The sequence below is a fragment of the Pocillopora verrucosa genome, chromosome 2 (assembly GCF_036669915.1).
Source record: "Pocillopora verrucosa isolate sample1 chromosome 2, ASM3666991v2, whole genome shotgun sequence".
NCBI lineage: Eukaryota > Metazoa > Cnidaria > Anthozoa > Scleractinia > Pocilloporidae > Pocillopora > Pocillopora verrucosa.
Genome location: NC_089313.1, coordinates 15719076 through 15737074, shown reverse-complemented (window position 1 = coordinate 15737074; position 17999 = coordinate 15719076). Strand labels below are relative to the sequence as shown.

The following is a 17999-nucleotide window of genomic DNA, read 5'->3' as shown; positions in this document are numbered from 1 at the left end:
TCACGTATTTATTAAAAAAGAATATCCATACAACTACAATGAAAACAAACATAAGATTCACCTTTCTGATCGCGAAATTAATACCATTCATACTGTTATCGTAGCGAAGTTCCCTGCCATCAAGTGAATCCAACATGTCGCCTTTCTTCACAAGCAGTTTGCATCCATTATAGTTATGTTCTTCAGTCTCACGGTAGTAGTGTTGTCCAATAGATTGCATAGAGTATATGCAGTTTGGTTTCAGATTTCAGATTTTGCTTTTTACAACAAGTGAACGTTTTTCAACTAAGACATTGGCATACTTAGCATACAAGGTATTCAAGGCTTTCATGGCTTTCAAGCGTTCGCGACTCGATCCGTTCCAAAATTACTGCTCAATAACATCTTTCAGTGTGGATTAGCCGCGATTAATACGACTTGTATATGCGTCTGTAAGTATTTTGCGCGTTTGCGCCATAATGCTCCAGGAAATCGCAATCCAAATACGTTGAAATACAAAACAACTGACCAAAGAGTTTTATAAACAAATCTCGTGATTCGTCATGTGACCCGGCCCTGTCTGTGCATGACAACGTCAATCATCATCAAGATAACACGCGTGTCAGCATGTGAACACCTCATTGGATCACAGTTAGTTGTCATGGTGTTGAGGGCCCAATGACCTCTGGGTACTATTGCGCAATTTTTCCATTTTGTGGCGGAGGAAAAAAAACAAAACTAGACCCTGTGAGCAGGGTAACCGGGATACCTGGATGGTACTGGATCCTTGGAATCAAGTGTAGTGATACTACGGGTGTCGGACTAGTATACTGAAATAGTGCGCTCAAGTCTGGCCAAGGGCATAGACCTATTTCAAAACATAGGCATGCTATGCATACAAGAGTTACTTTTTTGTAGGGTGGGTGGATTACTTGAAACATTGTGAGTGATGTCTACATTCTTACAAAAGGAGAGAAGAATATTAATGTGGGAAAGAACGAAAATGTAGAATTACCTCACACACAGGTATTTTGTGGTAGATTATGTGTGTTTTGCGAATAAATGTAAGCTGTATTGGTGCCACGGATACCTGTTAGTACAAGATGCAGACAGCAGACTGCAGACCGGATACAAAATATAGACTGCAGACTGCAGAGTTGGTACAAAATGCAGACTAAGAATCTAAAGAGTTTTTACGTCTGGTATATAATAACATGTCATCTTACAGCTTACCGAGCGTCACGTAATAACTTTTCTGCGATCAGCCTTCACGATTATTTGCACTATCGTGGAATATTCCTGGCCCATTTCATGATGAAAATCGATCGCAATATTATTTCAAGCCTTCAATATAGTCTTCTTATTTTGCGCGCGAGTTGGTTGGTGTGATGTCTGTACAGATTTTACCAACGTAATAAAAGTAGATGACGTGAATAACAGTGATGGTAAAGCAAGCTTAAAACGGCAGAAATCGCCAGAAACTACAACGGATACACAGGGTATGAGTAAGTTTTATTGATTTTACAAGAAAAATGTTCATATTTCGAAATATTTATCGTTGTAAATCGACCATACTTCGTTCCCTGTACTATTCCCTATAACGCGCAGTTCCTCTCGTAACTTAACACCGAGTCACACAACGCGTGACGCGTTCATGAATTAATCGTTGGCTTTTTCTCGAGACGTGAGCTTGGGCCGCCTGTGACAAGACAATTGCGTAACAATATTTAACATAATAACATTATACACAAAAAAACACAGGGTTTTGGATCACGTATTTATTAAAAAAAGAATATCCATACAACTACAATGAAAACAAACATAAGATTCACTTTTCTGATCGTGAAATTAATACCATTCGTTCTGTTATCGTAGCTACGTTCCTTGCCATCAAGTGAATCCAACATGTCGTCTTTCTTCACAAGCAGTTTGCATCCATTATAGTTGTTTTCTTCAGTCTCACGGTAGTAACGTTGTTCAATAGATTGCATAGAGTATATGCAGTTTGGTTTCAGATTTCAGATTTTGCTTTTGACAACAAGTGAACGTTTTTCAACTAAGACATTGGCATACTTAGCATACAAGGTATTCAAGGCTTTCATGGCTTTCAAGCGTTCGCGACTCAATTCGTTCCAAAATTACCGCTCAATAACATCTTTCAGTGTGGATTAGCCGCGATTAATACGACTTGTATATGCATCTGTAAGTATTTTGCGCGTTTGCGCCATAATGCTCCAGGAGATCGCAATCCAAATACGTTGAAATTTATAAGCAAGATCTCGTGTTCGTCATGTGACCCGGCCCTGTCTGTGCATGACAACGTCAATCATCATCAAGATAACACGCGTGATCAGCATGTGAACACCTCATTGGATCACAGTTAGTTGTCATGGTGTTGAGGGATAACACGCGTGATCAGCATGTGAACACCTCATTGGATCACAGTTACTTGTCATGGTGTTGAGGGCCCGATGACCTCTGGGTACTATTGCACAATTTTTCCATTTTGTGGCGGAAAAAAAAAAAAAAAAAAAAAAAAAAGACGACAAAAAAACAAAGGCATTTTATGACTGGGCTACCACAGGTGTCCCAGTACATAGCTAAAAGAGAGAGTCACAAGGCTTGATTGTTTCAAGTTGATTTCTTAGAAATCGTCTACCTTTGCTCGCTCGCTTTTGCCAGACGGATAACATGGACATTAAAACGTTGTTCCATAATCTTCGAGAAGAAGTGTCTTGTCCAGTGTGCACTAACATATACAAGGATCCAAAACAACTCCCATGTCTCCACAGCTTTTGTCTGCATTGCTTGAATCAATGGCACAGAACAAGCCATGGCCGAGACACAATCAGATGCCCGAAGTGCCAAGCTCTTAGCAGAGTGCCTGAAAGTGGCGATTTGAAAGATCTTCCCACCAGTTTTTATCTGAACGGCTTGATTGATGTGCTGAAAATTAGAGAATGTAAAACCAGCCAAGTGAAATGTGGAAATTGCGACAAGAACAGCTCGGAAAGTTCCTATTGTTTCCATTGCTGTGCATTTTATTGCCAAAAGTGCGTAATTGCGCACAACATCATGAAAAACTACAAAGATCACCGTGTCCTGGCGCTCCATGACTTTCAAGACAGGGATTATAAGGATGTAATGAAACGACCGGCCCATTGTCCTAAGGAAGATCACAACAGAGAAGAACTGAAGTACTTTTGCAAGAGTTGCGAAATACCAGTTTGCCAAATTTGTGTCACATTGGACCACGGAGGCCATAATATGAAATTAATCAAGGAAGAGGCAGAAATACAGAAGAGTAAGATGAGGTCGTTGGTTAAAAGGCAGAGACGTAATTTGCAAGCTAAGATGAAAACCGTCAATCAACTTGATGAAGAGTTCGCTAAACTGATGCAACAAGGCGAAGACGTGAAGAGAGATGTTCAAAGACTTGTTGACAACCTCGTTGCCGTTATTAAGGCGAAAAGGCAGAATATACTATCATCGTTGGAGAAAGAAACGAGGAGATCGCTTGATCTTGTAACGGAGCGAAAAACCGAAATTCAACGGCAAATCACGGCCATAGAATCTTCGCTGGAAAACGCTGATAAGCTTTTAACTCGTAGTAGTAACGCTGAAATCGTTCAATCAAAGAAATCATTAGACATCATTTTTGAAGGAGTTGATCAAACCGTGCCAATTGACCGTTACAACAAAAGCCTCCCGGCTGGTTTCGTTTTCGAGAAAAATATAAAACTGTTGGAGACTGTCAAAACTGATGACATTGGAACTTTGCAAATCTTGCAACCCACTACGGCAAGTCATTTTATTTGCGAAGGCAAAGGAATTGAAGAAGGAATTGTAAACCGTGAGGCACAATTTACTTTGACCCTAAGGAACGGTCGTGGTAAACAGTGTTACGATAAACGTGACCATGTCACAATGGAGATCAGAGACGAACGAGGACGAGAATGCGCGACGAAAGTAAGAATAAATGACTGTGGAGATGGACTCTACCAGATCAATTATACTCCAAAATATCAAGGAAGGTGTCAAGTGAGTGTACAGGTAAACGGGGAGCATATTTACCAGAGTCCTTTTCTCGTACTCGTAAAACCATTTCAATTCAAACCTGTTTTAACTTTCGGTGAGGAAGGTTCGTCTTTAGATATGCTTAACAATCCTTTTGGGCTGGCTGTAAATGCCAGGGATGAGATAGCTGTTTCTGATAATTTCAATCACACAATTAAAATCTTTAACAGTGATGGAAATTATTTAGGATCCTTTGGTCGTTGGGGTAGCGAAGCGGGAGAACTTGAATATCCTAGAGGAATAGTTTTTCATAATAATGGGAATATTTTTGTCGCGGACAATTCTAGTCGAATTCAGATTTTCAATGGGAGGGGTGAGTTCGTAAGAAGCTTTGGTGGCCGTGGACATCTTGATAACCAACTCAATGATCCTTTGGGTTTATCTGTAGACAGTGACGGTAATGTGATCGTTGCTGATAGAGGAAACAGCTTAATCAAAATCTTTTCTCCCGATGGAAAGTTCCTTATGAAAATAGGTGGGCAGGGCTTTTTTAAATCGCCTTTCCATTGTATTCAGTATGATAGATATTTCATAGTGTCAGACAACGATGAAGATTGTATCAAAGTTTTTGACAGGAATGGAAACTTTCAATACGCGTTTGGAAAGGAAGGTAGAGGGGACGGGGAATTTCGCGGTCCTTGTTTTATAGCAGTGAACAAATCAGGACACCTGATGATCTGTGATGGAAGTAATGACAGAGTACAAGTGTTTGAGCCCAATGGTAAGTTTATTGGCAAGTTTGGAACAAAGGGTAGCAGTTTAGGAGAGTTTAAATTTCCTACGTCCCTGGCAATTTTAAGTAACGACCGAATTGCTGTATGTGATCACGATAACCATCGTATTCAGATCTTTGAATGAAATAAACATCAACATTAGGTCAGGAGCCTTAAGCATATAGTGAAAGAAAAATGTTTTCATGCCGGTTTAGCTCAACGGTCTTCAGTCGGATACGCGGATCAATTTTGACCAGCTGCGCGCTAATTCTCCCTTAAAGGTAATCATGAAAAATAATCGGTGTCATGTAAAATGTACGAAAAAATTTGACACGTTCATAAAAATCTTTAAATAGAAACATAAATAGGGAAAAGGAGAACTAGAAGGAAAACTTAGGGCTTTTTTGACTCAAAGCTTATTCAGTCAGGGGTATTTTTGTTGAATTCCCAAAAACATTATTACTCTTTTAAGCTTTTCTTGCTGGAACACAAGGACCGGAGAAATCTCACTTGGCTGTATTCCTAACTTAATTCACACTACAATTGCAACTCGACTCGATCTTGTTGACTGACCGTTGAAACACTTTAAGCGAACCATTCCACGCGAACCTTACGCGGCCTTCGTTTAGCAGATAGGTCTTTAACAGATGCAGAGTGAGACAAACGGTCAATCCGCAAGACTGAGTCAAGTGGCAATTATAAGGTAGCTGTAACTGAAAATACTGTTAAATACAACCACTCTTCTCCCTGTCGCTTGAGAGGCTGTTTTAATCAACTTTGTGTGTACTAACATATACACGATCTCAACTTTGCCATAAAAAAACCTGCAATTGAGATGTAGGGCCATTTTCGCCGCTTCCAGCATTGCCCTCTCAACGTACACGCTTACGCAGATGTTGACCGCCGAGTTTTTTCACTCTACATAGGAGACTTCCTTCATTTCTGTAGGTTACTCTTCCCAGTCCTCTTCCTAACATTGAAAACTCACACAGCGCGCGTTATGAAGAAGACTGGGAACAACTTAATTCCTTTGCAAGACATTTGTGGGGTAGCTTTGTTATATTATATTGGCTGTCTTATGATCAGCGTAGGAGAGAACAAAGTTTATAAGTTGGCTTGTGACGTTGATCAATAGTCCTTAAAGAGTTGCGTCAAATTTATTCCAAAAATGTTTTACATCTAATTGGATGAAGAGCATCAGCGGTCGAGCCTTTGATGCAGATAAGGAAACATTAGATTCTACGTTCGGTACATGTAAGTTTCTGTTTTCAATTATGATTTTTTGGTAGAAAAACTGGTAGTCAAGTATTACTGTTTAAGGATTTTTATATGATCTATGAAGGCTATTGAAATCTGATAAGTGAGGCTTCTGATAGCACATTACACAGAACTTCTGCATAATCTTTGTCTAACTTCGACGCCACTTAATTGTATTTAATTTGATGTAGTTGTTTCATATTGTTGCTTCTTAAGTAAAAAACGTTTAATCAAGCTCATTTGTACATATTGAGATTAAAAATTATAATTAAGGATGGTATCTAGTTGAGTCAGTAAGGTATCTAGTTAAGCCTTTAATACCTTAGAGTAACTAGGATCCTATTTCTCCTTACAATGTCACCCCTGAAACAAGCAATAGGGTCAGGAGAATAAAGGAATTGATCACCAACCAAAGATACTCATGACAGCTAAACAAATTCTCCTTGTCAGCACCTTAGGGAATGTATAGAGAACAGTAGGGAGAATATACATACTGATGTTAGGGTGTAAAGGATTAATACACTTTACTTTATGAAATTAACCCTTTAACTCCCAGAAGTGATTGACGTGCAACTTCTCTCTATAATATTCATACATCGTCCAGCAAAAAGGTAATTAGAATACTCAAACTTATCATAAAGAAGTTTTTACTCTGATCTAACACCAAATTCTTGTAACTAATTTGCAACAAAGTGTGTAGCAGCTAGAGAGGAGTTAACAATCAGATCTTGGGAGTTAAAGGGTTAACTTTAGATTGGTGTATTTTCTAGGATATCATGCAACAATGATGTAATTTATGGCTTAAAAGTTAATTTTAACCTTGCTTTTAGAGCAGCACTTTTATGTTTGGTTATTCAAGGTAGCAAATTGTAGTTTTTTTGAAATGGGTGGGCAAGCAGCTGAGTCAGGAGGACTCACTTCTGAAAATGACAGTGCTCTTTCAAAGGATGAGAATTACCAATTTGATGAAAACATGCAGGTTTTCAAATCGTAAATGATCACTGTTGAGACTTTCCTCAGGCTATTGAAGCTTTCTTAGAATTAAGGCTCCCCACCCCACCCTCACTGCACAATGAGGTCAATGAGTGAAATAAATTACTTTACATAAAAGAATTGATTGTTCTTAAAATAAAAAGGAAAAGACTTGTGCAAAAGATTATGGTTGCAATAGATAACAGCAATGGTGAAGAGGGCAGCTTTTTACTCCTTACTAGTTTCGGTCATGGCCTGCATGACCTTCTTGTGCAGAGGGGGGAGGGGTGAGGACCAGTTTTTAGGTTTGTAGACCAACCGTGCTCTTGGAAGGATCTCTTATTGCCTGAATGGTTTGATCTCAAAAATTGGTGGTAGCCTGCCCCATGAAAAGTTAGTGGCGTGTGGCACTTAGACTCTTCCGGAGCACTGCCTTGATTGTACAGCCCTATAATGAAGTGTCTTTCCATAATTCTTGTTTAATCTAAGTATCTTTTAGCTTTTGAATAAAGTAGTTAAAATGATCAAATGTGGTTCATTCAGTGTCTAACAGTATTGCTTGATGATTAGTTTTGATTTATCAATGCAAAAAAGTCCTATCATTTCTTTCTCTCCCAATTTTAATTTCTTGTCTTCTCATTGTAACCTAAATAGAGTGCAGATTTTGCTTAAAGGATATGTGTGAGGAATGGGGAGGACTTGCCTTTGAAAGTAACAGCCGTCGTATTGAAATTTATCCAATCCCCCACCCCTCCCCCCTGCTCACACCCTAACATCACTATGGAAGTTCTCCATACCCTTTTTTACACATTTCCTATCGGGGGTAGAGACAAGAATAATTCTTTTAACAATCAAAGTGTTGTAGGTTGAATATCATTTCCTTTCTTCTCATAATCTCAATAAATGATTCAACAGTATCATCGTAAGTAGAAATTAGATGCTAGTCACTCTTTAGAATTACTCTGGGTACAATGGAAAGTTAGAAGTGGGTTTTACGTGTAACTAAACAAACATTTTAAAATGTCAATCTATCATCTTGACAGTTTGTACTGTTGTATAATAACAATCAAAGGCAGAGAATTCTTTCCTTTACTTTCCAAGAGAGTCTTGTTTCCTGTTTGAGACTATCAAAACCCTAACGTGACAAATCAGGATGTTGGAAAAACACACATTGACTGCGAAATGATGATTGAAATGCTGCAATAGGGGTGGCAAATATTTTCTTGAATGAACAGTTTACGAGCAAGTAGTATTAGTGCAATGACCATGGTGTGTTGAGGATCTGTCACTTAGCAAACTCTTTGATAAACATCGTGAGCTTAGGTTTAGCCTGTGGCAATAATCTTATCACCTGGAAGTTCATCCTGCTGATGTAGAGTGGTTGTCCTGTGCCACTGTGCCTGATTAAGGGTGTATCTTTTGATGTAATTCCCTACAGTGTCACAAGCGTCATCTTAAGTCTTGCATCTGATGAAAAAAACAAATGATGCACACGTAAAGTAAGTTTACTCACAAAACTAATAAAAGGCTACACAAATAAAACTGGTGATTTAAACAATACCTGACTTGAAGGTTTGAAACATTGGATGAGTCTTGAGGTTTCTTCATGCAAGGGTTGTATGAAAAAAGTAATCTTTTTCATAGTGTTAGCTTAGCCATCTATAAAAGCAGAGATGTTTTCTGTCTCTTCACAAGCATGGAACATAGAATAATGTCTCATTCCAGTGACTTGACTTTTTAGAGTGCTTTTCAACTGAATGCTGAAAAACCAAGACCAAAGTATTCCCAGAAACCAATCAGAAGAAAGGAAAATACCCTGAACAGCCAATGAGAAATCAAAGTGAAAAGAAGCAAACCAACTAAGGCGCAGGAAAACACAGGCGACCAAGTCATGATTGGTGTGAGTTTTGCATCAGCTTGCTTGAGAGGATGGCGTGAGTTTTCTGGACCAATCACAGAGCAAAGTTAAGTAAAATCAGAGAAATCCTGGATTTTTTGCTATTGATGGATATGCTTTAAAACTGGTCAAACCTGTTCAAGCAGGATTTCTGCTGCGCTTACAATGAATTCGTCAGCGCCCATCAACTGACTGATTGCTCCACTCTTCAGTAATGCCTGATAAAATGCAAAAAGTGATACTGTTCAAACACTGGCTTTAACTCCCAAGATCTGATTGTTAATTCTCCCCTCTAGCTGCTACACATTTCCATATAAATTAGTTAAGAACTTGATGCTAGATCAAGATAGCAGCCCCTACCTGATAAGTTTAAATATTCTCATTACCTGTTTGCTGAATAATGTAGGGATATTATAGGGAGAAGTTTGATGTTATTCACTTCTGGAAGTTAAAGGGTTAAGAATTTTCAAGTGTCCATTTTCATCTTTTTTTTTTTTTAATTAGTGTTATGTGATTATTCATTATGCTCAAACAAAACTAACCAAAATGGCCAAATAAAAAAAAAAAAAAGAAATTGAATGACAGCATTATAAACTAATGGGAGTTCAAAAGAAAAATAACCAAACTGCTCAAATGCAGGAAAAGCAATTGACTAAGTTTGGTTTTACTTTTGCATCTGATCGGCGGAAAGGATGGAACAAATTTTCTAGACCAATCACAGGGCAAAATGCAACTTGGATTACTTTAACAATACTCAAATGAAAATTTGCCAACTAACCTCAGCCATTACTTTATTGAGTCGTTGAGAACTTAACATGGAGCCAGTGTGAATGATACTGCAAGTAGAGACAAACTCATTAACATGTATCAAGCTTGATATATGAAAGAAAAACTGTCTTGATAAAAAGAAAGATACATGAAAGGGCATGGCTTGTAGCATCCATGCACACATCTTTATGATAACACATCCCACTTCCCCCACCCTCTGGTGGGTGAGTGGGGAATTGTTTAACCACAAAGTGGTCACACAAGGTAAGTGTGGTGCATGCATAGTCTGGGGTTTGATATGAAAATAAGTCAGAGCTGATCACAGTGTTCTAGAATGCTCCAAATCTAGAATGAGCAGCAACAAGGCTATCCTCCTGTCACACTCTTTCAATCAAAGAAGACTAATATTGGAAATTTTTAATGATCATCCATGCCACTTTTATGTAGAAGTATATTGGTGTCCACCATAGTGCATTTTAGATGTAAAAAAGTTTTTGTTTTACTGACCTGATGGGATCAGCTGTTGTCTTGACAACTGCCTGTCGTAGCTCATTTAAAATTGCTTCACAGAGATTTTTATCAGCTTTGCCTACAAAACAATTATAAAAATTTTCAGCTCTACAGTTCACCTGCCTGTGTGACAAGGTTCTGATGATGGTTCTGATGATGTAAAACGAAATTTGTTAGTCACTCTTGACCCTTTAACACCTATGATTTGATTGTCAATCCTCCCTTCTAGCTGCTACATATTTCCCTTTAAATCATTTACAAGAATTTGGCGTTAGATCAAGATGACAACTTCTACTGGATAAGTTTGGGTATTCTCATTATCTTTTTGCTGGATAATGATGGATATTATAGGGAGAGGTTAGTTGTTAATTATTTCTGGGAGGTAAAGGGTTAAGAGAAAAAAGTAACCAGAAGTGAATCATGTGCACCTCTTCCTGTTAAGTCCAACTCACTGTACAGTGATTCTGCTTGTTTCAAAAAGTCTACAGAGGAATCAATTGTGAGCAAAACATTATTAGAACTGGACATCTACTCAGAACAAAAGACGTACAGTATAGAAGTGGCATTCAGTCAATTTGAGAAGAAAGAAATCCTAGAGACATGATTAACTTGCACAGAAACTAGTTCAGATCTAGGAACTGTAGCACAAAGCTTTCAATATAAAAGTGCCCAAAACAAAAGACATCTTTCATTACAGTTTGTCATTGGTAGTAATCAAGCATCCACAGGTGAATTACTGCTCTTACCTTGATATATAAATGTGGATAAAACTCCAAGTTTAAAAACTGGAAAGCGAATCACCTCATGGCTAAAGCACATGATTCGCTTTTGGAGAGGTTCAGATTCTGCCCTGGTCAAGTCTCTGGAACAGAGCACTGACTCAGTATAAAGTAATTTCCAAGTTACTCCTAAAATATTTTCTGCCAGTCAAGTTAGTTGATATAATTTTGTTTGCTGTTTAAGAGTAAAAGGATGTTCTAGGAATTCTGTCATCCTCTGGCCATCAGTGTGTTTTCTTTTGAGATTTAGTGTTCTCTTCTCACAATACTCAAAGGTTATTTTTAAAATTTTCTTATTTTTCCCTGAGACTAATATCATAGGTTGACAAGCCTGAGCTTGCATGAAATGAAAGTTTTTACTAAAGCAGATGTGAAACTGAGTATACTCTTTTTGAATGTGGTGTTCTTTTTACAAACAATAGAAAACTTGAGCAGAGACATTTTTTTAGATGTGGACAGCAACTGAAAGAAGAATAAAACTCCTGGAGCCCTTAGACACCAATGTGTCAGCTGCAAGGTTGTTATTGTGTCGGAAATGAGACTAAAGAATCTGCTATGTTCCGAAACTTCACGTTTTATTTTATAAAATCAACTTAACCTCCCTCTCTCTCTCACCGTTCTCTGTCTCACGCTCTGGTCTCTCTCATTTTAAATATATAATATGATCCTATTGTTCAATCATCTGTCACTTATCGCAAAAAGTCAACCGGAAATCAATTAACGCTGAATAATCTCTCACAATTGAACATTTTAAACCAGACTGTGCTGCCCAGAAAGGTGTAATGAGCAGCAAGAATTAGAACTTTTAACTTCTGGCTGCCATCTCAAAAACCTTTGTACTTAAGCTCCCTTTAGCTAATTAAAGAGCCTATGAGACCCCTATGTAATGGCTGAAACTTACCAGTTCTACAAAAATAAGAAATTTTAAATATCAATGATAGTGAATTAATAGTTAGGATGATGGACAAATGGCATTCTGATAAATATTTAAAACCAGCTAACACTGATTTAAGTTATAACTTGATCTCCTTACTTGCATAATAGAGTCAATAAATCATTGTATGTTTTCCAGTAAGTCCTCATAGACCATTACTATCTAACAGAAACAAGAAACGATTTTTTAATTAGTCTATTTTAACTTAAAATTTGACTAAGTCTGTCCCACGATGCACAGGTTAACACTTTATACCCTGACATCAGTATCTATATTCTCCAAACTCTTCTCTATATATTTCCTATGGTACTTGGAAGGAGAATTTGTTTAACAATTGAAGTTTATTAGGTTGGCAATCATTCCCTATATTCCCATGATCTTGACCCTCTAAGACCCACTAGTGACCAAGACAGAATTTCTCCTTACACTATAAGTACAATATCAAGCAGACAAGTAATGAGAAACAAGAAAAATATTCAATTCACATTTAATTCCAAATTCTCCAAACTAAGTAAGAAGGATTACTAATGAGATCTTGGGAGTTAAAGGGTTAATGAATGATTCAGCAGTATTATTGTAAGGTGAAATTAGATGTTTGTCAGTCTCTCAGGGTTTAACCCTTCAACCTCTTCCTGATTAGTTTGAGTATTCTCATTACCTGTTTGTTGGATAGTGTATGGATATTGTAGGGAGAAGTTACATGTAAATCACTTCTGGGGGTTTAAGGGTTTAGAGCTTTTACAACTGTTCAAGTCATGTACTTGTAAAACATATAAATAAAGGGGATAAGTTTCAAAAGAAATTGTGGTGCTACGTTGGTGGGAAAGTATAACAGGGTAATTAAGTATCATCAACTGCCTTGATAATTGACCACTGTAAAGAGTTTAAAAGCTGACATTTTGAGCGTTAGTCCTTCATCAGAGTGATTGGAGGAACTGTGGATTGTGTTTGTGTTTATATGCAGAAAATGGAGCTTCACTGTTGGTGAGAATATGGTGATGACCAATAGTGTAGCTTCATTTTCTGCATATCAACACACACACACAAAACCCAACGTCTGCTTTTAAACTCTTTACGGTGGCCAATTTACGTTATCAACTCACTCTTCTGTTGTTTCAAGATGTTATAGGCTGCTGCCAGGTTGATTTGGAAAGATGGTCTTGAATGATGTACTAGCAGCAGTTTTTGATGGGCCTTCACAAGGGCCGTGGTTGTGATCGCGCGGCTGTCAAAACTTAAGTCAACCATTCAAAAAATGTTGTTAATGGACACATGAAATTTTCAATTTTTGTAGACTCGTAAATCACTGCTGGCGGATCAAGATACTCACAACTCAGCCATAAAAGCGATTGGATCCTCAGGCCTGTTTTCAATGATAAGAGTTATTGCATCTTTGATGTCACTTGTGATGCCAGTGCGCGCTGCAAAATAATTTTTTAATAAATGCTGATTAAAATCATTGTTTCTAAGGTTAGCTTAAAATTCTTTTAATCTTGCTTCAGCTTCGAAAAAAAAAAATGACCCTACTTTCATCACTTTAAATTACTTACAGAGAAAGTCAAGAGGACTCTCCGTTTTCTCTGGTTTAGAATCTCGATCATCAAACAAATTTGTTTTGGAAGGCTTTTTATCCGCCATTTTAGTTTTTCTGCAAAGTCGAGAAAGACTGGAATTGAAGTTATGCTTCAGTTCAGTGTACATGAACAGAGAAATAAGTGTTCTATTTTTGGGGAAAACTAGACCCTGTGAGCAGGGTAACTGGGATACCTGGATGGTACTGGATCCTTGGAATCAAGTGTAGTGATACTACGGGCGTCGGATTAGTATACTGAAATAGTGAGCTCAAGTCTGGCTAAGGGCATACACCTATTTCAAAACATAGGCATACTATGCATGCAAGAGTTATTTTTTGTAGGGTGGGTGGATTACTTGTGGTCTACATTCTTACAAAAGGAAAGAAGAGTATTAACGTGGAAAAGAACGAAAATGTCGAATTACCTCACACACAGGTATTTTGTGGTAGATTATGTGTGTTGTGTGAATTAATGTAACCAAAAATAAACTGTACTGGTGCCACAGATACCTGTTAGTACAAAATGCAGTCAGCAGACCGGATACAAAATATAGACTGGAGACTGCAGAGTGGGTACAAAATGCAGACTGAGAATCTGAAGAGTTTTTACGTCCGGTAAATAATAACATGTCATCTTACAGCTTACCGAGCGTCACGCAATCGCTTTTCCTCGATCAGCCTTCACGATTATTTGCACTATTGTAGAAAATTCCTGGCCCATTTCTTGATGAAAATCGATCGTAATATAATTTCAAGCCTTCAATATACTCTTCTTACTTTGTGCGCGAGTTGGTTTGTGTGATGTCTGTACAGATTTTAACAACGTAACAAAAGTAGATGATGTGAATAACAGTGATGGTAAAGCAAGCTTAAAACGGCAGAAATCACCAGAAACTACAACGGATACACAGTTCGCGACTCAATCCAGTCCAAAATTACCGCTCAATAACATCTTTTAGTGTGGATTGGCCGCGAAAAATACGACTTGAGTATGCGTCTGTTTGTATTTCGAGCGCTATAATGCTTCAGGTGATCGTAATCAGAACACCTTGAAATACAAAACGACCGACAAAAGAGTTTTCTAAGCAAAAATCTCGTGTTCGTCATGTGACCCGGACCTGTCCGTGCATGACAACGTCAATGATCATCAAGATAACATGTGATCAGCATGTGAACACCTTCACCCTCATTGGATCACAGTTAGTTGTCATGGTGTTGAGGGCCCAATGACCACTGGGTACTATTGCGCAATTTTTCCATTTTGTGGCGGAGGAAAAAAAAAGACGACAAAAAAACAAAGGCATTTTATGACTGGGCTACCACAGGTATCCCAGTAAAAATCCGTCCCTCGACTGTCCTTCCCAACTTCAGTGTGCGGTGTGGTGTAAAAGGGACGCAGTGATCCCGTTCGAGGTGTAACCGTTGACCGTTTGTTTTGGATGCATTGAAGTTACAATGAAGTTAGGTGGAACTTCCCTTGTCCTCTCTTCTTATCACCTTCGAGGTGTAACCGTTGACCGTTTGTTTTGGATGCATTGAAGTTACAATGAAGTTAGGTCGAACTGCCCTTGTCCTCTCTTCTTATCATGTGATCAGTGCTTTATCATAGCACGTTCTGAAGAAGGCAGGAGGTACCAATCGAAATATTACCTTTTGAAATTTGTCTGCCTTACTATTGGAGAATGAGAACTGAGGTTTAATTTCGACCTCAGTTAGAAGTGATACCTTACACAAATTAGTGAAATATAACCGATACAGAGAGTAGCTTCCGAAGGAATTTAAGGTTTTCCTTTTGTCGTAATGTCGTCTAACTTATCTTGTGCTGGTTTTTTCTGGTGGAAAGTGTGAGAAATCGTTTAAGAGTGAATTTGGGGAAAACCGATTTCATGTGGTAACAGATCTTTGTTCAAAGATAAGTTTACACAGAAAAACACAAGTAGCCTCTTTGTTACCAAACTTGCACACAACTTAATCTGGGCCCTCTCTCTTAATAGAAAAAAAAGGGTTGTCCTTAACCGTATCTGAAAGGGAGTTAATGGAACATTTTAAGAGCGAAAGCATGATGGTTTTCCTCTTCTTTTCCGTTTAAGATTTTATTTTTTTCTCTGCCAGGTCACGCTTCCTACAAGTATTTTATTTACAACTTGTCGGCCAAAAATCTTCTCGTTACAAGAAAATTATCAGACTCATTGTGAAACACACGACCCGAATATTTACCAATAATCGCGACAAGGTTGTTTAATTAGTCTGATATAAAGGAGACCACGGATTGCTCACAGATAAACGAATGAAAAATTTCTCAAAAAGCTACTTTGAACTAATGTTAAAAAGGAAGCACTTCTAAGCAGCGGGTAATACACCAAGCAACGCAAATAATCCTCTGAGAGGGTCTAGATCATTTATTCACTCAATACTAAGTACCTAACCATGTAAAAAAGCCATCACTCCAATTTCAAGGTAGTAAGTGTAAGCGCAAAACTGGGGGTGCTACTCTTGACTAAAGGACAGAAAGCATATTTAAGAGTTTTCGGCCAAGATAATACAATAGCTGCTATTCACAATCTAATTATGTTCCAAGCCTAGCCGGAGCCCCCAGCAGGGTCGCATTGCAGTAGGCGCACAATTGAGGGGTCGCTTTTGGCTCCTTCGATGAACTCGGCCTGTGAGAGCTTTCCATCCAGATTTTTATCCATTTGCTGGAAAATCTTCTCGACTCGTTTCTCTGGCGTGCTCTCGTCTTCAGGCATTTTCATCACAGATCCCACCATCTTATAAATGGCCCTAACGATTTCCAGCATTTCTTCTTTGGAAATGTAACCATTACCATCTAAGTCGTACATGCTGAACGCCCATCTCAGCTTCTGCTCGAGTTTTCCGCGCGAAGTCACCGACAAAGCGCAAATGAACTCACGGAAGTCGATCGTACCATCCTCGTTCTTATCAAACGTGCGAAAAACGTGCTCCGCAAACTTTGACGCGTCGCCGTACGGGAAAAAATTTCCATAGATTTTCTTGAACTCTTCAACAGTAAGGTGACCACTGGGGCAGTCCTTGAGGAAACCTTTGTACCATTCCTGTAGTTCTTGTTCGTTAAATTCCGTCTGTTGAACAAGGTCGGTAATTTGCTCCGGCTGAAGCTTACTGTTTTGTTTCCCCATCTCTCAGCACCTGCGAGACAAATCAAAAGACAGCGTCTCGGTGAATTGATGAATTTTCATTCACAATATTACATCCACAATACTTTGTATTTCGTTTGTGTTTTCACAGACCTGAGATATGTAATGTTTTCACTTCACCACGAACGTACACCAGATATTTTACGAATTACGACCGAGAAAGAAAAAAAACCTATTACGATTCACTTTCTCTCAACCTTAGGAGGTGAAAGCAGAAACAGCGCCGTTCCAGGAGGAAGAATTTTAAAAGTGTCATTGTAATGCAAATACCGCAGAGTCGAAAATTTAAATTTAGAGAAAACTGCTCCAAGCGAAGCACAAGATTTAATATTAAATATTAATTGTTACCTTTATTCTTAATTTTGTCAGATTCGTTTACATAAATTCTTTACAGAGTATCCTTTTGTATAAGACCGAAGAAAAGACGGGATCCGTGTATATTTTTCTGTCTCTTCGCATGACCAAATGAAATTCACAAAAACTTTCATGCCTGATCCAGACAGAGTTTGCCTACTGTGAAGACTCAAAACCAAAACCCATTGTTTGTTTTCGACATACATACACCGCTAAGTTAATTTGTAATTTTAAACAAAGAACCCATGTGTTATGTTGAGCAAACAAGTCTGATGTATTCACATTTACAAAATAACTGAGAGGGTACGTAAGCTCTGATTGGTACAAAAGCCCATCGTTGACTGCGTTGGTTATTTTATAAATGCAATAGACCGAGCTTCACAATGAGTACCTGAATGTTCTTTACATATATTTACTAGCATAATAACCTGCGTAGGAAAATAGGGGAACACGGGAAAATCTTAAAAATCACTTGTCTTTGCCACGTAATAATTAAAATGCGGTCTGTCGTCATTCTCTTGCCGTATAATCTCTACACCACGGAAGAGTATATCAGAACAACAAGCCTGAAAATAAGCGATCGTAGATGTTATCTTCGTAAGGATTCGCATTGCAACTAATCAAGGGAAGTGGAGACTAAGTAATGCTGATGCTTTTAAACTTTAAATTCCATTAAACCATTGTCAAGTTTAGCCATAACAAATTCTTTTTTAATGAATTTCTCGAAAAGATAATTTAAAACAAGCCTTCAGCCTAGACATCATCATGGACCAAATCATGAATTTGCCTAATTTGTGGTTACCGTAACATAAACACGGTATCTGTATCGTTTTAATGCACAAGCATATCGAATGATCTCAAAAGCGACGGCCGACAAAAACAAAACGATCTAACCGCACTCAGTTAGCTTTTAAATCGTTTATAAGAGGATCTTTCTGCATTCACCTGCAAGACCCCTGTAGTCCGAGGTATTAATTCACAGGTGCAGAGGGTGGGGGGCCATGTGTGAC

General features: G+C 38.3%; 3 protein-coding genes across 4 annotated transcripts; 1 reads left to right on the top strand and 2 right to left on the bottom strand.

The window, feature by feature from the left end:
• The first annotated feature begins 2601 nt into the window (after window positions 1-2601).
• Window positions 2602-8860, top strand: LOC136278987 (E3 ubiquitin-protein ligase TRIM71-like). Of its 2 annotated transcripts, XM_066162314.1 has the most exons (2): window positions 2602-4777; window positions 8740-8860. In XM_066162314.1, exons 1-2 carry the CDS (start codon window positions 2671-2673, stop codon window positions 8760-8762), a joined length of 2130 nt encoding a protein of 709 aa, XP_066018411.1. In that variant the 5' UTR covers window positions 2602-2670; the 3' UTR covers window positions 8763-8860. The 2 variants fall into 2 exon arrangements, with proteins under 2 accessions (XP_066018411.1, XP_066018410.1); XM_066162313.1 differs by lacking the exon at window positions 8740-8860 and having other exon boundaries at window positions 2602-4914.
• A 163-nt stretch (window positions 8861-9023) lies between these two features.
• LOC136278988 (tubulin polyglutamylase complex subunit 1-like) lies at window positions 9024-13529 on the bottom strand. Its single transcript, XM_066162315.1, is given in 10 exon segments — window positions 9024-9113; window positions 9674-9731; window positions 10171-10252; window positions 10602-10655; window positions 10920-11035; window positions 11986-12019; window positions 12022-12048; window positions 12990-13120; window positions 13217-13307; window positions 13437-13529. Coding segments are annotated over 10 exon segments (771 nt in total). The 5' UTR covers window positions 13525-13529.
• Window positions 13530-15835: 2306 nt separating this feature from the next.
• Window positions 15836-16871, bottom strand: LOC131786632 (neurocalcin homolog). The gene is made up of 2 exons (XM_059103689.2): window positions 16729-16871; window positions 15836-16627 (listed from the first exon to the last, which is right to left on the bottom strand). Exon 2 carries the CDS (start codon window positions 16615-16617, stop codon window positions 16039-16041), a length of 579 nt encoding a protein of 192 aa, XP_058959672.1. The 5' UTR covers window positions 16618-16627; window positions 16729-16871; the 3' UTR covers window positions 15836-16038.
• Window positions 16872-17999: the final 1128 nt, after the last annotated feature.